The sequence below is a fragment of the Aspergillus stella-maris genome (genome assembly GCF_047715825.1).
Source record: "Aspergillus stella-maris strain CBS 113639 unplaced genomic scaffold BDV14scaffold_53, whole genome shotgun sequence".
Lineage (NCBI taxonomy): Eukaryota > Fungi > Ascomycota > Eurotiomycetes > Eurotiales > Aspergillaceae > Aspergillus > Aspergillus stella-maris.
Genome location: NW_027396847.1, coordinates 94,376 through 113,164, shown reverse-complemented (window position 1 = coordinate 113,164; position 18,789 = coordinate 94,376). Strand labels below are relative to the sequence as shown.

Sequence of the window (18,789 nt, the reverse complement as noted above, 5' to 3'; positions counted from 1 at the left end):
ATTGGTTAGCATCTACGACAATGGAAACGGGATTCGCGCGCATGAGTTCTTTCGCTGGAATTATCCAGATCAAGTTCAACCGTATGATCTCAGAACGACGGCTGCGGTCGAGGGCGAACCTGTAACCACAGTCGTCGAACACCGGTCATCATGCAGGCAGATTACCGAGATACCTTGATCGAGAGACAAATCCACGCTACTCGGCTTCATGATGGCCAGGGCGATTCGCAAAAATGGGAGGCAGTACATTGGAAGGGACGAGGCGAGACCTGGAAGGCAAGGGCGTCTAGATGTCAGTAAATTGCGGGCCATGGGATATTTGCGGGGCAGAGTGATTTCACCTCACTGGATCAATTCGCTTAAAACAGCACAATAACCTTGAAATATCGAGGATGAACTCTCGAGCCTGAAGGGAAAATTGGTGGGGAAGAGAAGAAATCGGATGGTGGGAATCTTTGGATGAAAGGTTAATCTCGCGGCTCAACCGGTCCAAATTTCTTCGGCGCCCTCTTACATCATGGACTGGGTCTACATTGTGCACAAAATTACTTCGCATTCAAGTCTATTTAGACTACCCTGCATTCAGTGACCTTCGTCGAGCGTGTCATTAAGCCAATTCGCCTAGGTATCACTGCCAAATACAACGCGAGACCATTCAAGCCCGAATATGCCCGAGGTCAACCAAAGCCAAACGAAGACAGCGAGGTATAGGTATAATCGATAAACGAATCCGGTAATTTTTCGCCTCTGCGTCGCAAACTGTGACTAAAAGCCTTCCTAGCTGGAAAAAGGCATAAATTCAAGAGATTTAGTGGGATCCACAAGATCATTGTGAGAGTCGTTACGTCGTCAACCGTTGTCCGATAGTTAAGCATCTTTGAAATGCTCCTTCGCGTATTGTTCGCATGCCTGGCGATTGAAAATATTAGATGCTGACCGCGTAATTCAACGCCAGAAGCTCACCTTGGCCGGCTTTCCAACTTTTTGACCGATAACCTTCCATTTGTTCGCTTCGTACTCTTTGATAGCTTCACGGAGAGCTAACGACTGTTGACATTATCAGAATGAATCTGAAGGATGGTGATTAGGGGGGCTAGCAACTGACCTCATCCTCTGCGAACTCTGCATAATGCATGTCCTTTAGGTAGCCGATGTCAATAAAGCACAGCTGGACTCCGGCGATTTGAGCGCACCTTGTACCAGTGTTTCTTCACGCTACCTTCGGTTCGGTTTGGAAACGTCTGTTGGTAGATTATATCGTCAGTAAGGCAGATTCAATCAGTAGTACACTAGCCGCGAACGACGTGTGTTACGAACCTTGGCAATCTCGCTCCAGCTGCGACCAGCATCACGCATCGTTTTCAATCTTTGTTCCTCCTCTGCTGTCCAGGGGGTGTTGGTTCTCCCTTTCTTCCGAGGGGTAGCTTCCGAGGCCGCGGCCACAGGGTCATCGCCAGGGGTAGTGGTCATCGTTGCTGTCGAGCCCTGCGGAGGAGACGAACGTCGTTTGCGCGGATTCGACCCGGGAATCTGAGTTGGGGGCATAGGAATGCCCTCGTAAGGTGTACGTTGTGTTAGGAGAGGAGGAACTTGCTGCTGCTGCGATAAGAGTTGTTGCTGGGAGCTGGTAGGAAGAGAAGTTTTATTTCGCTTGGAACTTGGAGCTGACCTGGAAGTGATGGAATAGTGAGGCAGGGGCAACAGTCAGTGATGTTTCAGCAAAAGAGGAACCCAGCAATTTAACGAGAATAAGTCTGGCTAGGGACGGATGACAAAGTGCCAGCAGAGCGTGCATACATAGGTATTTATATAAGGATAGATAGTAGTATACAGAAGTATATACACAGGCAACGAAGTAGATTGACGAGAGAATATGCTTTGGCTTTGGGCATCACTCGACCGCAGTGGAGAACGAGGATGGCACTTACGACATATTGGGCGATGTGGAAGCTTTCCAATCACGTTGCGCGTTCTCATCTGTACATACACATGATTAGAGAGATTAGCAACGCTGCCGCTCAAGAACGGTCCGGGGGTTTGACCTGTCAAGTCGCTGCAGTCGAGCTTCTGTTACACCAGACAGTGACGATGACACGGGCACATCCCACAGAGTGAGAGTAGTGCTGCAGGTTGAAGGGAAAGCGACCAGACAGAGAGGTGTGTGATACACCAAGTACAGGGGTGATGAATGGTTGGCGACGATAGAGGCGAGGCCAGAGATTCGAGGAGCGACCTTCGATCAGAGCGGGGAAGGGAAAGGAGGAAGGGGTTGGAGGGAAGAGTGAGCGAGGAGGGGCAACAGAGTAATAAGTATAAACAGGTTGACACAGTCACAAGTGGCAGATTCACTTCCCAGAAGCTGTGACTGCAAGGGGAAAAAAACGAAATACGATGAGCAATAGTGCTTGCCGTCAAGACATGTTAGAGATGAAGCTACCAACTTACTGATCGATGTTCATATTGAGGTGGTGATAAATGGTTGGTGGCTCAAGAGGCTGTCCGAGAGAGAGGAGAAAACTGGGGAAGGAACTGGGCGTACAAAGCAAGTAACCGGTGCGTACTCTCCAGCACTACTAAGAGACACACGCAATAAGAGAGAAGGGTTGTGCCGGTATAGAGACGAAGCGCTGGGTGGGGAGACCTTGAACTTGAAAGAAAGAGGAAATAGGACAGCAAATGAAACAGAGGCCAGTGACTTGGTCAATCCCACCTCTCTCGATAGCGCTTGCTTTTTCTTTCCCTCAGCGGCACGTTGACTCGTTTCTGCACGCCAACACAAGGTCAAAGCAGAGCGAAAGAAAGCCGACGGAAATTAAAACAAGGCTGTCACTGATTGGATCCAGAGATATGCTTTTTTTCCCACTCGATTCTCGTCAGCGGATGATTTTCAATGACAGATCTAGACGTTTTAGAGTTGGATCAGATGCCATCTGGTCTTTCAGCCTTCAAGCGATGAATAAATTCCCGTGCCAATTCCGTTGCTTATTGCCCTCGCTTCGGGGTGCCAGCCGCCATGCTAAGCACAGCGCATCCCTCATAGGACAACGGTGCTGTTGACAAGGCCTGGGGCTTATAACGAAGGCACCCAGCCGCCGTCATCCGAATACGTACAATGAGGCTGCCCTGGAAGCAGAAAAGAATCGGGTGACCGTAAGACAAACCTACAGGCTGGCACGAGCAACGCCAGCAGGAGCCTTCGAACAGGGAGTCGGCCTTGGCAGTCCCTCGACAGGGCGAGAAGCGAGTATGGAACGATGGACAGTCTTTCTCCTTGTTGTCCCTGTCAGAAACATCGAAGCGGGGTAGTCAACTGCACTACAAGTATAGCGATCTTGAGTGGCTGAACGGAGGAAAACGGGCAAAACCCCTTCAGTAGCAGGCGAGCCCTGTGAGTGGTCAAATCAGCATCTTTATTTTTCCAGTCCAGTAGAAATCTCTGGTTGGGCGATCTGGCGCCTTTATGTAAAGAGATTGGAAGCTTCCGATGTCAGACTCGCTCTGGCATAAAAGGTCACATTTCCTTTCAAGCAGTCAATATACTTCCTCAGAGCATGAGTCAGCTTGCAGGTGTGGGTAAAGCCCTGTTATCCCCTGTGCAGGTCCACTGTCTCCAACACCATGGTCGACCGGTTGCAACCGTGTTTAGAAGAGGGCTAAGGCAGGTTGTGTTGTCCAGTTCGTGAGTTGTTGTCGTCGGATGGCTGCCGATGATACGTCAGGGCCGATGTTTTGGTACTGTGCCGAGTCTCTTTGCTTTTGCCGGGCTTCGCGCCCTGTTCTTGCTTTAGACCATGGTTGAATGGAATCTCCCCACGCGGTTTTCATGTCCTCAAGCGACAAATTTTGGAAGGACTGGGCCAGGGTCCGAAGCACTGAAACAGTGTCAAGGTACATGATACCTCAAAGTACAGCTGACTGCTGGGCATGTAAACGAGGAGCGAGGAACCCCGGTCCAGTCAGTCATACCGAGCTGAAACGACCTTTCCCTTTACAGAAGAAAGAGGGAGCGTGCTTGCTGACGTCATCCGAGGCACGTGATGCACGCGCGGCCCTGTGAGGTACCTCTCTACGTAGTTACCTCGAGGTATCAAGCTTCCTGACCGGCAACCTTGGAGGAAGGATCCAAGTTGACCGAAGAGAGCCTCGTTGGCATTTTGCAGTACATAAGAGAATTCAATATCTTGACTGATCGCGCTGGCAAGTCAACCTGCCTCCGATCGCTGATTGGAACTGCTGGGATCCCGTGCTTATCAGTCCCGACGTCTCCACCTGAGCTTCGTCCCCATTCCGTTGCTCCAGCTTCGTGCCTGCCTGCTGAAAGCCCCAAGCCACCTCTCAACAACCTGTTTAGCCAGTCTGTAGCCTCTCTGAGGACACAGCTCTGCACATTGACTTTGATATCTGTCTAATATACGGGCAACTTTATTAAGTCACGGTCGGCAGCGTTTGTTTCGGTGTGCGAGACGAGCCCAACTACCTAGTATCCGAATCGGCAGGCCCCTCCCAATTGAGCATTGGCTTCTTCGGTCCAAGACTGGGTATACCATCTGGCTTTCTGCTTACTCGATATATGACGATATTTGATTCCATCTACGCATCATGATTTTGACCGTACCGCGTGTCATCGCGGACATCGCGCACTTTCTGTCGAAATGTGTCCTCGTTTGGACCATTCATAGGAATCGGAGCGCCGAAGGTATTTATCGCACATATACGTCTGGGTCTAGATAGCTGGCTAATAATTGTTCCTACCTGCAGGTGTCTCTCTCCTGACCCAGGTGCTCTATGTCTTGGTTTTCCTCACGCGCTACGCCGATTTACTCCGTCCAGGTGGCTGGAAAGAGCCTTACCTACTTATCTTCAAGTTCTTCTACTTTACGTCCTCCTTCTATATTATATTCTTGATGATGAGAGCCTATCCCCGAACGCGCGAGAGAGAAAGGGCATGGAAGATGGCTCTAGGCTCCGTCGGTGTCTCTTTAGTCCTCGCTCCTATCGTTTGGGCCATACTTGGGAAAGAATCCGGGCTATGGTTTGAGAATGTGAGCTCTTTCAGATCTCTGTTTGACCTCGCTAACTGGACTCTCAGGTTTTGTGGACATTCTCCATCATTCTAGAGTCGGTCTGTGTCCTGCCACAATTGTTACTCCTTCGCCAAACCACCGTGCCAACCGTTATCAACTCCTATTACCTCCTGATGCTAGGCTCGTATCGAGGATTCTATATCATCAACTGGATTGTGAGGGCAGCTAGTGCCGAGCATCACGTGGACTGGATTTCGATTATTTTCGGGGTCATCCAAACGGCCTTCTACGTCGACTTTGCCTGGGTCTATTATACCCGCCAACGAGTGAAGCTCCGCAACGGGGGAGTGGTCGATTCGGAAGACTATCGAAACAGCTATCTCGTGAACAAAGTCTTCAACATTAGGCGCCGAAGCAGCGAGGACGAAGAGGAGCAGAGACTCCATGAACAGGATGATGATCCTGAGAGCCAACCGAAGAATAACCGTTGGGGTGCGCGGGGAATCTCCGTTTCGGCCGATGACACATTAGAGAGCCAACGCAACGGGCGCTCTTTCGCAGCGCACAACGATGCTGAGGGATTTTCGGATGACAATGAACGTTAGAGAGATTTTGCGCAAGACGGGAAAACCTCGTATCGCTTGCTGGCTGCGCCAGACAACCAAGGAAGAACTCATTATGTGGCTCGTGCTGGACATCCTACATACACGAATTTAAATATAGATCTGTAGTCTTTGATGCTATACTCAGATATTGCATAACACTTTGCACATGGTCCAAGCTCATAGTTGAGTTGGGGGTCAGACCAATGCACGATGCGCTTGGGGCCGCCAGCCCTGCGAGATGGCAGCAGTCAGACTTCCTGGAACAGTTATCATGAGCTTTTGTGTAAGCGACACTTGTTGATAGATTGATCTAAAAATAACTTTGATCTAATCAAGCATCCTGATTTCTAAGGTTGTTGCGGTTCTCTCATTGTTGTGCTCCAACGGATTGTGGCTATGTTCTGGCGCAGCAGGCTCAGGGCGGAACTGGAACAACTTCACGTTTCTGATTCCTTTGTCAGGAACGAAAGGCATCACTATCGCATCACCGCTGTTCCGCAAAGACGCAGGTAGGGAAATGGAAGGGGCCGCTAGAGGGGGTAATCTGCCTTATGGAGCCGAAACTGCCTCGTCATTATTAGTAGTATGATCGGCTCCGGTTGTCGGGACAAGAAGCTCAGACCAGATGGATATACTCTAATCCTTAGTCTGCGTCGGAAGTGCCAGCTTAGCTGCTTACATTCCCCGGTTCCTGTGCCTTAATCATTATCCTGACGATTACTGAAGATCACTGCTGGAGTAGATACTATGTCGTGTTGTTGTTTGAGAAGAATACGTAGATCACGTGCCATCTTTTGGACAGAGTGAGGAAGGTGTGACGGTGACATCGTCAGGACTCAGGAACACATTGAATCCTGAATCCTTTCCTGGATCCTTTCCGCTCTTCAACCGAGCAATGCCATTGAGTATTCTGCTTTCAAATGTCAAGAGACCCAAGCAGCCGTCATCACCACATGCCCCACTGAACGAAGGAGAGTCTATGAGATTACGGCCCTAGGCGCCGGGCTCACCCCCAGCTCATCCTCCGCTCGTATCGATTGGAAGGCCGTGGACCAAGCACTCTGGGATAATTTGGCGCGTAAACAGCCATGTCAGCCACGTTTATTCTTGGATTCAAGATGTTTCTACCAGCATAAGTTATCAAGACCCTTGTTATGGCCTGCGCTCTACAACTTCCAACTAACGTCTTGGATTCCAGAGTATATAGTTCTAAATTGAGCGTTCCACCAGGTCCATCTTCTAGCCCCAAGCTGGGCTGCTTTTCGCGAGTCGCTCTTCTGCAAGGCCCGGTTGTCAGCCTGGGCGTCTAATTGCGTTCGTTTATGGTTCGATCCTGGACAAGTGAGGGCCGCCAAATGCACGCTAACCCGGGTTTAATCCTGGGCGGTGCATCCTTATCCACATGGGGTTTACAGCCGCAATAAGAAAAGAAGCACGACTCAGTCCGCTCACCCACGACTGGCTTACTTGAGAGGCCGGCTCTTCGAAGCTTCTTTGAAATCTTTCCGTTTGGTCTTGTGCCCATTCTACGCGCGACGCCAAGGATTCCTTAGCTACAATTGCAGCTCTTCATAATGAAACCAAGATTTTCCGCCTCGACTGCGGCCTTTGGGGGCTACAACTGCATCCATCCCTATCGTAGCTGGACAGACGTCAATACACCATGATCGCCGTCGTCTTCATTCATCTTTGATGGCCGTTGGAATCCTCTTCGGATGATCTACGTTGGCGTACTCAAAGCTCTTTGTTGCTGACTGGCGACTGCTGGTGATTCCTTCTTTCTAGCGCTAATCCAGCGACAGCCACATGATTTGTGAAATTAGGGCCGTTGGCTGAGGTGCTCCGTTGCGCTAAGACTGTCACCTTCTTTCAAGGTTCCGAGTCCTACTAGCCCACCCCTGGCGATCCGAAGCCCTGGGTCCTCGATCGGTCCTGGCTTGGCCTCTGTCAAGAATGGGCACGGTGGGCCTTGAAATAATATGCAGTGTCTGAGCCCCGGAGATTGGGGGCTAGATTCGACCTAGTACTTTCTCATGTCATTGTGCAAGATGCAAGATGACTTTTTAGAAAACGGACCCGTCCCTGGAATAGCTGGGCGCTTAAATGCAGATTCATCTTCCATCCTCGGCCTCTGGTTAGGAGAGGGCTTGTGTGGCACGGTAATGTGGGCGGCACTCATCACACATATTTTCAAGCTCTCTGAGCCTGTTGTTGAAAGAAGAACTTCATGATTCTGGCTTTGCCTTGCAAGGCTTTTTGGGCTTTGTTGATATCGATCTGAGAGTATATGAACCTTCCACAACACCACTGTTGAGCCCCTTCTGTCACCAGCTACTGCTTCGTCCATGCAGAGGTATACTTAACCGAATCAACATTGTCTATCAACTGCATTGTACTCCTTCGGGATTCAGTCCATTCGTCGAACATCTACCTCTTGCCGCCCTCTATATTGGCCTCCCTGCTACTTCGTTTCACAATCTGTTTCATCGTTTCTCTTCTAGCTTAACCTCACTTCGGCGCCTACAGGTACACCCTGATTGACTCGTCTATGTTCACCCAGTCCCCGTGCGAGTACTACGGACCAATGTCGTTTCAGCCAGACTCGCAAGAGCCCGAGATGGATCCTTACTATGGAACTATGGCGCATTGGCCAGTAAGTCTTATAAATCCTTAAATGACATTGATCACTGTAATAACCAATATGGCAGTCATCATACGAAGCAATCAGCAATCCATACAATGCACCAATTGCATATCAGAATCCGGCGATTCTCACACCGGCGAGCCTTCCGGGTGGCTCATACGCCCATACTCAGACTAGTCCAGTCGTCAGTCACCACTCGCAAGAGTACCAGTACCCTGTGTCTACCAATGCTATGGGCCTCGGGATCACAACGACGCCGTACCCAAGAGAGCTAACACAGAATGCGCCCTATGGTCTTGGGATTGCACCAACTGAATACGAAAGTAGAGTATCTCCAGCGCCATCTTCCAGGAGGAGGACCCGCAGAGCATCTCGCCAGTCCGCCACACGCGATGTACCCGTGACCATTGCCCCAAACCCAGAGCAAGCCAGGCGTATAGCAGAGCAGCAGAGATTACAGGAGGCCACGTACTCGCAACGAGCACAGGCGCCTAGAAAAGGACGACGAAACCCGAATGACGATGATATGTACGATTATGTGGAATACCTTCGCACCGTGTTAAAAGTTCCGTGGAAAGAAGTCGTGAGAGAGTGTTCAATACGATTTAACAGAAACGACCTCAAAGAGCCCATGTTGCAAATGGGCGCAAAGCGCCGGCGAGAAAATGCTCAAAAGGCACGCAGATGGGGAGAGCATGATGTGCGTGAGTGGCCTCTCATTCATATGGCCTCCAATGAAACTAATTCCTTCAGGTTCACGTACTTTTGCGTGCTAGAGACTTCTGGGAGCGGGAGAAATTCAAGCTGATATCACGAAAAGTGGGTTATCGCCTCATGTAGAGCACCAAAATTCTCGCTGACAGATAGGTAGATGAAAGAATTAGGAGCCACAAATACTTTCTCCCCACAGGAGTGCGAGGCACAGTTAAAGTGGCTTGAAGCGGAGGCGCGCGAGCGAGGAGAGCAGGAACACAACAACACTAATCAACAAACACAGGATCAAGCAACAAATGGGCCTCGACGCAAGCGACGAAGAGCTAATTCGACGAGAGAAACCGAAGCAAATCCATCACAGAATGATACGAAGACGGCGAGAGGAAGGAGAAGACCCAAGACAACGAGGTCCTAGCATGTCAATTTCCGTTCCCTTCATACTATTGTTTTTTGCTCTATAGACACTTTTATTCGCTTGTTTGGCCTACGATCGCATCCGCGCGTTGCATTCGCATTGTTGGGACTTTGATTCGCTTTCCACATTGTTTTGTTTCATTGTTTCCCCATTACGATATACCCATACTGTGGACGCTCTTTACTACAATGCTACTATCTACCACTACACCATATAGTTACAGTATATTTATCTTCTTTTCAAGAACCAATCCAATCAAATTGCCCTAGGAGTCATAGACACGCTACCAAATTAGTGGCCTATCAAAATCAAGATCATGTTAGGCTGAGCAAGGCACGGAGAAGAACCCGCGGTGCCCTCAGTGGCCAGCGGGTTACTAAAATTACGCACCCGTTCGTCTGCCCAATGCCGGTGCCCTTGGCGTCGATTCCATCTTCCGGGGCTGTGATCGTCTCTACAAAATATTGCAAACGGACTAACTTCCTGAAAGCCGAATCTGGGGCTATGTTATCACCTGTAGTGATATTCTATTGTCTATTGTCTCAAGATCTCAACGCACATCGCACGTCATGTACCTGATACTATTTATGACTTGCAGATGCAGTAGTCGGAGACTCGGAGTCCCGGTATGCGATACAACCCTGCTAGTGCTGGCTGACCTGACTATAGTGCACTGCATTTAGCTCCGCCTGGTTAGTTTACGCGCACTGCCCAGCCGCTCACCAGCCCCAAACACAGTAACAGCCCCAGGGCAGGGCGTTGTCAAGTGCAGTGCAGTGCATGTGCATAATCACCTTGTCTAAGTCCAGGTCTAAGTTCTATACTCCGATCTGAACTCTAAATAAAGCCTCCCTCAACAGGATTGAAGACCAGCCTCAAACTCAAGACCTATTTTTGTCCGATACCCTACCGCTCTAAGCACCTGCCCGAGATGGAAATGTCGTCCGCTTCAATTTCGATAATCTAGGATTCAATTTCAGGATCCTGCAGCTGACATGGCAGGTTCACAATCACCATCGGCCGGGCTTCGGGAGATCATCGGGTGGATTGTACTGCACAAGGTTCAACTACTACGGAGGACGCTACTGAGATTTGATTTGGAAAAATTGTTTGCGGCTTGGAGTCCTACGGGCCCACGGCCCTCCGGTTTGGCCCTCCCGCGAAAATTCCCCTCTATGGAATTGGTCGGCCTTACCTAGAAAAGCCTACGTGGGGACTGGGGACGATTTGCAGGATCAAATCCTTCATATGCGTTGATCGAAGCGAAGGGATGAACGTAACTAAGATGTGGTGAACACGTTAGGGCCAGTCGATGTTCGCTTGATGATTCCAATTTGAGGTAGAGAGTATCACTAGGTGATGCTAGGCGCACTAAGGGACTGGAGTAGGGTAGCCGGAGGACAATTCCATGCAGCGTTCCGAGGGCTAGGACAGGGTCTCCATGGCCGCGCTTTCCTAGTCTCGTTGTCTATCAGGTTCATGGCGCGGAAGGCGCGATCAAGAAGGGGCCGGTTGCACCTTCCTTATTATCTGTCGACGAAGTCGCGCCTTCCGGATATAGCAGTGTAGCGAGGACTTCCCTTTGCGAGGAAGATACGAATGGCAGCCGCTGCGGCGGGGGGCGAACGCTCTTTCCTTCCTATCCAGATAGTTGTAGATCAGGCGCTGTGTGAGTTCAACCCATCCTGGCTTGTCCCCCAACTTAGAGGCATAGGCAGGCAGTATATTGACCATGGTACGAGAAAATTGAAGAGCGGAATATGCGGTACCGGCGGTTTTCGAGAAAAACAGCCCTCACGTCGCTCCACGCAATGCAATCGCACCCAACACAGAAATCTCGAGTCGTCGCTTTGCCTTATCAACTGTACCATTCGCTTGACCCGCAGGAGTCGAAGGTAAAGCGCCCAATTTATAAGCCTTCTTGATCTTCGCCACGTCGGAGATCCCAGACAATTTCTCGTCGTCAAACGAGACCGGTGTCCCCTCGATATTCTGCGCGAGGTGTGCGGCAACAGTATCATGCGTGATTTCGGGGGTCACAGAAACTTTGATTACCAGCAGGCTGGTTGTCGCATCGCTGATGCCGAACTTGCGGAAGGAATCGGCGATCTAGGCTCGTTAGTTGTAATAGATTTGCCGGCAATGGGTGACGTACATTGTTCGTTGAGCTGAATGAAAACACAATCTCTGAGTGAATGTTGCGAGACTTGAGACGGACGTTCAAGTAGTCATTGACGGCGCGAAAGACTGCTGAGAGAGCGTGTGATCGAGACAGGACCTGGATTTATGAGTATGCTGGCGAGCACCTGGCTTGATTATAAGACATACCATGCTCGCATCAATCAAAGCATACTCAAAGTCCGCGTTCCCCGCCAGAAGTTGCTGTCGTAGGTAAGGAGCATTTTGTACATCCTTGTAGAGCGCAGCATGAACCTCGAGAGATGAGGGGAGGTGGGGTAGATGAATAGTCTCGAGCGGCGACGACATTGTGGGTGGAATCGATTGAATGAAAAGTAGCTCAACAGCCTCTGAGTCACTGTCAATCTTGACCGAAATTTCTAGAGGCGAATAACGGGGAGAAGCGTTTGTTATCACCGTAACTTTTTTGATGCGAAGCTCGGGACAACCCCACGATAGAATGCCGCCGGAGTTAACAAAGCTAGGGCCGATGATTAGTCACATATATAAATCATGTGACTTCACTTCTCGAACGTTCGGGTCGCCGTAGTACTAAGCAGGTGATATCACTGGCTCTCCTCTGTTACTTCAAATACCTCGGAGCTCCCATCAAGATCTCTGACATCAACGTCAGAGTCGCATCCGCAAGCATGGCGTTCTTCCTACGACGCCCCTTCGCCGTACCGATGGCCCTTCGTCAAATCCCAAAGGCCGCAAACAACGCCCGCTTCATCCACAGCTCGCCATTCAAACCCGCTGCTCAGCCCAAGAACCCTTTCACTCCCGCCTCTTCCGTCTTCACAAAGTCCCGCCAGACCTTCCACAATGCCTTCCGCCGCACCTACATGCAGCAATCGACCGGTGCGTCCTCGGGCGACCTCACTCAGCGCCTGATCTACGGCGCTGCCATAATCGGTGGAACTATCCTGGCTACGAACATGATCTTTAACCGCGAGACCCGTGAAGACGGCGGCATGCCGCTCTACGAACGGAGCTATCTGAACGAGACTTTTATGCACACTGGACTTGGTATTGGTATCATTGGTATCGCTGCTAACGCTCTGCACCGGAGCGGCTGGTCTTACCGTCTGATGGCTACGAACCCTTGGCTTGTCGCTGGTGTTGGTCTTGCTGCTTCCTTCGCTACTATGATCGGTTGCCGGGCTACGTCTCCTGATAAGTGAGTATCTTCGTTCTCAATTCAAAAACTCGCGAATCCATTCTAATGATTGCAGCTACCTCGTCAAGTACGGTCTCTGGGCTGGTTTCAACGTTACGCAGGCCGCTCTTCTCGCACCGCTCATGTTCATGCACCCCGCCATCCTCGCCCGCGCCGGTCTCTACACTGTCGGTATGATGGGATCCATTGCTTTCATCGGCGCCACCGCCAAGCAGGAGAAGTACCTTTACCTCGGTGGCCCTCTCCTCGCTGGTGTTGCTGTCGTTGCTCTCTCTGGTTTCGCTCCCCTGGTCCTCCCTGCCACCGCCACCCGCACCCTGATGTGGTCTGAGAAGATCTGGCTGTACGGTGGTCTTGCTGTCTTCGGTGGCTTCACCCTCTACGATATCCAGAAGATTCTGCACCACGCTCGTCTCGCTGAGCGCGGTATTGTCCGCAAGGATGTTGTTAACGAGTCTATCTCGCTTGAGCTCGACTTTATCAACATCTTCATCCGTATGGTGCAGATTCTTGCCATGCGCAACAACAACCGCCGTTAAGGTTGCTGAATTATAATTCGACCTTAATCGGGTCGGAATTTTGTACTGCTTTAGCTTGGGATATTGATATGGCGCGCTTTCATTATAACTTTTCATATGTAACATAACTAAATTTGGAGAGCTTGTTCTTCAATAGCTCTGCCTGCACTGTTTGTGAGATCGAAAGTGAAATCACCACTCTCTATAGCAGCTAGAAAATCATAAACAAATTGTTATGGAATCCTTGGTGCTTTTTTGTAAGAGTACTGTCTCGTGTAGATACTAAAGCCAGTGGACCCCAACTAGCATTATGCCATAGAAATCAGCCCTAACATCCCCCAACCCAGTACCACCCACAACCCTTTCATCTTCAATGCAGTGCGCAGTCCGCCACTAGAAGTCACTCCCTCGTTCTCGGGAAAGCGGTAAGATCTGTTCAAAAGACCCGAACTCTTTCCATTAGAATACCCACAAAGCCCACTCCCCGCCATCATGTTCTCCGGGAATAACACCCTCGGTTCGCCCTTGTCCATATCAAGCCACAACTCGCCAGCATCATTAACCGTCCACGTCCGGCAAGAAAGCACGTCTCTCACAGTGATTGAGGAATGAAATGCGTTCGCCATGCGGATGCTGTACGCCCCGCCATTACTTCCCTGCGTCGAGAGGACCATGATAATCTGTCGGCCATCGTTGCCCTTGCGGAAGGCGACTTCTGACCACCCGCGGTAAATGGGCCACGTATTGTAGTTCGGGTAGTAGGTTGGATCAAGGCGAATGGCGTGTTTGCGGATGGCATTCAGCGTGGTTATTGTCTTGTATAATGGAGAGGACGTGTTGTAGGACGAGGGCCACAGGGCTTCGCGGTTATAAGGGTCTCGGTCGCCGGAAAAGTGCTGCTCTTGGCCCTGGTATATGATCGGGATGCCGTCAAAAAGGAGAGTAAACGTTATGATGTTTTTGGCTAGCTGTTGATGCTTCTTTAGGTGGGGCTTTCGAGGGGAATGAAAAGAGACTTACTGTCATATCGTCCTTCGAGCTGGCGAACCGTGGTATGTCATGGTTCTCAGTGAAGATAGTCAGCTCCGTTACGCTCGGGCATCTGTTCTTCATAGCCTCGACTTGGTTCGGAAGGGAATCTATATTTCCTTGGGTGAAAGTGTCAAGAAGAGCGAACCATATCGGATAGTTGGTGACGCTTCTCATTAAGTTGTCTTGGTAGCCGCAAATAATTTCGACGCTTCTTTCATATACCTCACCAAACGTGAACAGGTCAGCCGCCTCTTCGAACTTTCGGAGAAAGCCTGGAGTAATATGCTTTGCTGCATCGATGCGCAGCCCGTCAATTGAGTAGGTCGATACCATTTGCTGGATCCACATCTCCAGCATCGTTTGCACCCGTTCATCTTCCGTGTTTAGATCCGGGAGAGCAACCCAGTTGTCTCCCATCCAACAGTATTGAGACTGTGCATAGTCGCTCCAATTATCAATCTGGCAGTAGGGATGATAAAAGCTTTGGTCATTGAAGGGATTGAAAACTGAGTAGTTGACATCCGTTCCTAAGTTGCCACCCTTTGTAAACTGGGCCATATTGTTGACGACAGTATCCACCATGAGAAACATGCCCCGGTTATGCAGAGCTTGGCTCAACTCTAGTAGATCTTCATGCGTTCCAAAGTGTGGATTGAGCGAGTACAGGTCCTGCGCCCAGTACCCATGGTATGCTTCACCGTAGGGGGTTCGTTCTTCAAAGTTCTCGATAATTGGGGAGATCATGACGGCATCAAAACCCATGTCCTGTATGTAGTCCAGGTGATTGATCGTTCCCCTCCAAGTCCCGCCGCAGCGGAGAGCTTCTGTGAGGTTACAGAAATGAGTCGTCGACCCGTCTGTGCGGGCAAATCGGTCAGTCATGGTTTGATAGACTGACCTTGTCTTCCAGATATCGATATGTGCTGCGATGGTCGGGGTGGACAAGATCATCATAAATATAGCGGTATAAAGCCATTGCATGAGGTCGCTGTGCCGCTGCATCTCTCGGGTGGGTCAGAACGAACGAGGTGAGATAAGTGTCTCTCAGCGTATGTTGACAGAGGACTTCAAATGTTTGGCGTCGGCACCGGAGCTGGAGTCTCGGATGTCATGGGACGATGCATAACACATTCAGAGAAGGAGCATAGGGGGCTCACTTGGAAAACTTGGTTGCAAGAGCGCATAGTAGGGATATTGCTCTTGTCATTGGCGGTGGAAAAGCCGTCCACTCGAGCTGCACCTGCTTGGTGCGATGCATAAGTCCTTCATCAACTGCGTCAACTGTCGGAGACCAGGCTCCTGTGCGGAAGGTGCAAAGGTGATGAGAGAAAGAGAAAGTGGAAAGAGCAGTACCTCACCTAGTATCTGCTCACGAGACTACGCCGAGCGGGCATTTGCCCATAGGATTGTTCTGAGTGAACAATGCTTTATCAACTTCATGGTGAGAACAACACCTCAATTAAGAATTCTTTATTTTTTCTCAGTCGTCATGTCAACCTTATTGTGACTGTGGACTCAGAGGACTCCTAAATCCTCCCTTGAATTATTATTACCATAAGACCCAATGTTCCAAACGACTCCCGTATGGCAGAGAGCCTCCTAAGGTAAGCAACGCATTCAACACCGTTCATGCTTGACGTTTTCTGCTTCTGACCGTATCTCATAATGTCGGTTCTCGACTACATCCTGCTGCTCATCGATGCATGAGAACAGCCCGCCTGCTGAAAGCTCTCTTCGCCGCAACCTTCTTCTTCTCGAGAATGAAGTGTGCCTTCCTATCCTCTTCAGAGAACATCACACGGACCGGCTTCTCCTTCTTCTCCTCTTTCTTCTTCGGCATTACGTACGACTCAATCGCTTTCCAGTCTAATCCCGCAACACCCACCTTTGTCTCCATCTTCACCATATGACAATAATTCTCCTCCGATATGCACTTGAATGTCCTAAGAACCAATGCCACCGTCTTCCAACCCACGATGCGTTCCGCCGGCAGACGGAGCTCTAGATGCTGTTCCGACCAGTTGCATTGATAGAAGTTGCTGTACAGCTTGCTCTCGAATCTGTTTGGCGAGAAGCCTTGGTACTTCTCTTTGTACGATAATTTGTGTTTTCCCCACGCAGCACAGAACGAGCTTCGCATTGAGAAGGATAGGAGGAGGGAGTTATCGGCGAGGCCTTTCAGGTTGTCAAAGCGCCACATCGTCGAGTTGAGCTGGAGACATATCAAATAGTTTGCCTTTCGGGCAGTTGGGTCACCGATGGTTTCTTTCAAGGAGATGCCACTTGCAATGAAGTCAAACACAATGTCGAGTTGCGCGCCGGTTTGATGGAGATGGCAGAACTCCTCAGGCTTTGAGCCACGGAGTGTAAGTTCAAGCTTCTGAAACGGCTTTTTCGGACGTGGATGGCAAAGGCACTTGGGGTCGTCGCTGTGTGTGCGTTTTCGTCAGCATCTGAGTGTTGTCGTGGAGAATTAGATCAAGAACTTACCACAACATCTTGAAGGTCTTAAGTATGGATACCTCAACAATGTCGCTTTCAACACACAACAAATGCTGTTCTTTTTCTTTTTCTTGGTGAGATGCTTCAAGAAAGAAAAGTTGAACAAGGTGGAGAAGAGCATCATCTTTTATGTGTTGCTATGGAAAGAGATCACTTCACTAATTCACAGGTGAGGTGTTTAGCCACAGGAAATGCACCAGCACATGGAACAACCAGAAAGTCTCGACCAGGCTATCAACCAGGCTATGTTTGGTAGATGTTCACTTTATGAAAGGGAGCAATGGCTGTCCAAAAAAAGCTAGAAGTCTAGTGGACATGGGGCTTTTTCTAAACCTACTAATATTGGTGGAAAAGCTGAATAAGGACTGGAAAGTCTTAAGGAACTATAAACGTGTCACAAGCAACCCAAGAGTTGTAAATATATTATTGACTAAGCATGCTTAGCTTCAGCATCTCTAATATCTCAAGCATCTTGAGCAGATTCAGTAAACAAAGCAAGTGAAGGATATTGATCACATCAAGACCAATCAGAGCTCTCAAATACGTTTGACAGACCAAGTAATATTATCGCAAGCACTGCAAGCACCTCAAAAGGCAGACATACACACGAGACCTGGAAACGCAAGGACATATGGGGCCCTAAGGCAACACTTACCTACCTATAGTTACCTAAAACCGCAGACTCGAGGAGCCCACCCCGAAACACAAGGCCCTCAAGCTATGACAAACAACTCTGTTATCTTCTCAATGAGCCACACGCATGCTTTCTAACCCAATGAGAATGTGCATGTGCAGTTCAATATTGCTTAAAGAAGTTGCTCGCGACCAGACGTTGTACATACCGCTTACCTAATCACACCAAAGCTCCGTCCAGGTTCAGTCGATCGAATCCGTCGCAACCTCAACATCACCAAAACTCCCACCATCTACGCAATCGATTTCTTTCTGCGCTCACAGCAAACGCTTCCCACAACTTGAACCGCCAAAATGTCCGGCGAAATGGAAGTCGACCCCCCAATCTCCCTCGAGCAGACCGCCGACACCCAAACAAGCAACGGAGGGACCGATGCCCGAACACAGACCGGCGCCGTCGCGGTGCGCAGTATCGAAGGTTGGATTATCATCGTCACGAATATCCACGAGGAGGCGTCCGAAGAAGACGTAACAGACTTGTTTGCGGACTATGGCGAGATCAAGAACTTTAGTCTTAACCTTGATCGGCGGACGGGTTATGTTAAGGTATGTTCAGTTATACCTTTGCTCTGTCTTTGCAGGAAGCTGTGGTTCAATTCTTCTCTGCTACGAATGCTGACTGTCTTCTTTTTCTGTGATAGGGTTATGCACTGATCGAATACTCAACGCTCCCTGAAGCCGCCGAGGCCATTAAGGAATTGAACGGGTCGAAGCTGCTCGACCAGACCATTGAAGTCGACTACGCTTTTGTGCGGCCTCCGCCATCGAATAACAAGGGCAAGGCCGGAGGGAGAGGTGGTCGTGGTGGACGCAACCGCAGCAGGAGCCGTGACCGCAGCCGCAGCCCTGGTGCTGAGGGTGAGAGGGATTAAGATACCATACATGAAGCATTCATGCAACCACCTTCAGACGACCCATCTTAATATCTTCTTTTCGGCGCGCTATTTTGGCTTCGCTTTTTGTGGTCACAGCTGACGGCCGGCCACTTGCAACCATCCATCTGATAACGACTTCCGGTTCTGGCTCAGGAGTCTTCCCGAGAGAAAAGCGACGGCGGCCGACGATATCCCTGACTTTTCTCGAACACCGCAAATATGCGGATTGGATGAGATATTGGGGCATACTCGTCGGCGTCACGTATATTGACTAGTCTGGTATTGGAGTCCAGTTCCGTTTACTTCTCTTCTAACGTCCGCTAACGCACACCATAGGATGACACCACTAGTCTTACTTCTACGATATGAAATTGTCTTTACATCTAGTTAATATTGTCAAGATCCCCGC

At 49.9% G+C, this 18,789-nt stretch overlaps 8 protein-coding genes across 8 annotated transcripts; 4 read left to right on the top strand and 4 right to left on the bottom strand.

Annotated features, from left to right (window-relative positions):
* Nucleotides 1–479: 479 nt before the first annotated feature.
* On the bottom strand, nucleotides 480–2,567 carry BDV14DRAFT_108932 (SANT/Myb-like DNA-binding domain-containing protein). The gene is made up of 6 exons (XM_073765642.1): nucleotides 2,446–2,567; nucleotides 1,318–1,669; nucleotides 1,194–1,241; nucleotides 1,106–1,138; nucleotides 964–1,047; nucleotides 480–909 (listed from the first exon to the last, which is right to left on the bottom strand). The coding sequence occupies exons 1-6, from the start codon at nucleotides 2,457–2,459 to the stop codon at nucleotides 868–870; spliced, it is 573 nt and encodes a 190-aa protein (XP_073625249.1). The 5' UTR covers nucleotides 2,460–2,567; the 3' UTR covers nucleotides 480–867.
* A 1,761-nt stretch (nucleotides 2,568–4,328) lies between these two features.
* On the top strand, nucleotides 4,329–6,344 carry BDV14DRAFT_109085 (ER lumen protein-retaining receptor). The gene is made up of 3 exons (XM_073765643.1): nucleotides 4,329–4,696; nucleotides 4,759–5,042; nucleotides 5,090–6,344. The coding sequence occupies exons 1-3, from the start codon at nucleotides 4,600–4,602 to the stop codon at nucleotides 5,627–5,629; spliced, it is 921 nt and encodes a 306-aa protein (XP_073625248.1). The 5' UTR covers nucleotides 4,329–4,599; the 3' UTR covers nucleotides 5,630–6,344.
* A 1,733-nt stretch (nucleotides 6,345–8,077) lies between these two features.
* Nucleotides 8,078–9,646, top strand: BDV14DRAFT_108900 (uncharacterized protein). Its single transcript, XM_073765641.1, has 4 exons — nucleotides 8,078–8,282; nucleotides 8,338–8,973; nucleotides 9,027–9,092; nucleotides 9,145–9,646. Exons 1-4 carry the CDS (start codon nucleotides 8,178–8,180, stop codon nucleotides 9,400–9,402), a joined length of 1,065 nt encoding a protein of 354 aa, XP_073625247.1. The 5' UTR covers nucleotides 8,078–8,177; the 3' UTR covers nucleotides 9,403–9,646.
* Nucleotides 9,647–11,083: 1,437 nt separating this feature from the next.
* Nucleotides 11,084–12,119, bottom strand: BDV14DRAFT_108881 (EKC/KEOPS complex subunit CGI121/TPRKB). Its single transcript, XM_073765640.1, has 3 exons — nucleotides 11,731–12,119; nucleotides 11,558–11,680; nucleotides 11,084–11,511 (listed from the first exon to the last, which is right to left on the bottom strand). The coding sequence occupies exons 1-3, from the start codon at nucleotides 11,887–11,889 to the stop codon at nucleotides 11,197–11,199; spliced, it is 597 nt and encodes a 198-aa protein (XP_073625246.1). The 5' UTR covers nucleotides 11,890–12,119; the 3' UTR covers nucleotides 11,084–11,196.
* Nucleotides 12,120–12,158: 39 nt separating this feature from the next.
* On the top strand, nucleotides 12,159–13,518 carry BDV14DRAFT_178672 (Bax Inhibitor family protein). Its single transcript, XM_073769627.1, has 2 exons — nucleotides 12,159–12,760; nucleotides 12,816–13,518. Exons 1-2 carry the CDS (start codon nucleotides 12,231–12,233, stop codon nucleotides 13,297–13,299), a joined length of 1,014 nt encoding a protein of 337 aa, XP_073625245.1. The 5' UTR covers nucleotides 12,159–12,230; the 3' UTR covers nucleotides 13,300–13,518.
* Nucleotides 13,407–15,192, bottom strand: BDV14DRAFT_202938 (alpha-amylase; the record flags this gene model as incomplete). The annotated part of the gene is made up of 3 exons (XM_073774165.1): nucleotides 13,407–13,489; nucleotides 13,751–14,246; nucleotides 14,299–15,192. The coding sequence occupies 3 exons, from the start codon at nucleotides 15,190–15,192 to the stop codon at nucleotides 13,407–13,409; spliced, it is 1,473 nt and encodes a 490-aa protein (XP_073625244.1).
* Nucleotides 15,193–16,003: 811 nt separating this feature from the next.
* On the bottom strand, nucleotides 16,004–16,808 carry BDV14DRAFT_202937 (uncharacterized protein; the record flags this gene model as incomplete). The annotated part of the gene is made up of 2 exons (XM_073774164.1): nucleotides 16,004–16,739; nucleotides 16,804–16,808. The coding sequence occupies 2 exons, from the start codon at nucleotides 16,806–16,808 to the stop codon at nucleotides 16,004–16,006; spliced, it is 741 nt and encodes a 246-aa protein (XP_073625243.1).
* A 991-nt stretch (nucleotides 16,809–17,799) lies between these two features.
* On the top strand, nucleotides 17,800–18,377 carry BDV14DRAFT_202936 (RBM8 family RNA-binding protein; the record flags this gene model as incomplete). The annotated part of the gene is made up of 2 exons (XM_073774163.1): nucleotides 17,800–18,051; nucleotides 18,147–18,377. The coding sequence occupies 2 exons, from the start codon at nucleotides 17,800–17,802 to the stop codon at nucleotides 18,375–18,377; spliced, it is 483 nt and encodes a 160-aa protein (XP_073625242.1).
* Between the last annotated feature and the right edge of the window lie 412 nt (nucleotides 18,378–18,789).

Excerpts from the sequence above, each read along its gene's own strand:
- BDV14DRAFT_108932 (XM_073765642.1), bottom strand. Across the intron at positions 1,242-1,317 it reads GCTGGAGCGAGATTGCCAAG|ACGTTTCCAAACCGAACCGA; the intron begins GTTCGTAACACA and ends ATCTACCAACAG. Across the intron at positions 1,139-1,193 it reads TGAAGAAACACTGGTACAAG|GACATGCATTATGCAGAGTT; the intron begins GTGCGCTCAAAT and ends GGCTACCTAAAG.
- BDV14DRAFT_109085 (XM_073765643.1), top strand. The coding sequence starts at position 4,600 with ATGATTTTGACCGTACCGCGTGTCATCGCGGACATCGCGCACTTTCTG. Across the intron at positions 4,697-4,758 it reads TAGGAATCGGAGCGCCGAAG|GTGTCTCTCTCCTGACCCAG; the intron begins GTATTTATCGCA and ends TCCTACCTGCAG. Across the intron at positions 5,043-5,089 it reads CCGGGCTATGGTTTGAGAAT|GTTTTGTGGACATTCTCCAT; the intron begins GTGAGCTCTTTC and ends CTGGACTCTCAG.
- BDV14DRAFT_108900 (XM_073765641.1), top strand. The coding sequence starts at position 8,178 with ATGTTCACCCAGTCCCCGTGCGAGTACTACGGACCAATGTCGTTTCAG. Across the intron at positions 8,974-9,026 it reads GCAGATGGGGAGAGCATGAT|GTTCACGTACTTTTGCGTGC; the intron begins GTGCGTGAGTGG and ends TAATTCCTTCAG. Across the intron at positions 9,093-9,144 it reads TCAAGCTGATATCACGAAAA|ATGAAAGAATTAGGAGCCAC; the intron begins GTGGGTTATCGC and ends ACAGATAGGTAG.
- BDV14DRAFT_108881 (XM_073765640.1), bottom strand. The coding sequence starts at position 11,889 with ATGTCGTCGCCGCTCGAGACTATTCATCTACCCCACCTCCCCTCATCT. Across the intron at positions 11,681-11,730 it reads CTTTGATTGATGCGAGCATG|GTCCTGTCTCGATCACACGC; the intron begins GTATGTCTTATA and ends TCATAAATCCAG. Across the intron at positions 11,512-11,557 it reads CATTCAGCTCAACGAACAAT|ATCGCCGATTCCTTCCGCAA; the intron begins GTACGTCACCCA and ends TAACGAGCCTAG.
- BDV14DRAFT_178672 (XM_073769627.1), top strand. The coding sequence starts at position 12,231 with ATGGCGTTCTTCCTACGACGCCCCTTCGCCGTACCGATGGCCCTTCGT. Across the intron at positions 12,761-12,815 it reads CGGGCTACGTCTCCTGATAA|CTACCTCGTCAAGTACGGTC; the intron begins GTGAGTATCTTC and ends TAATGATTGCAG.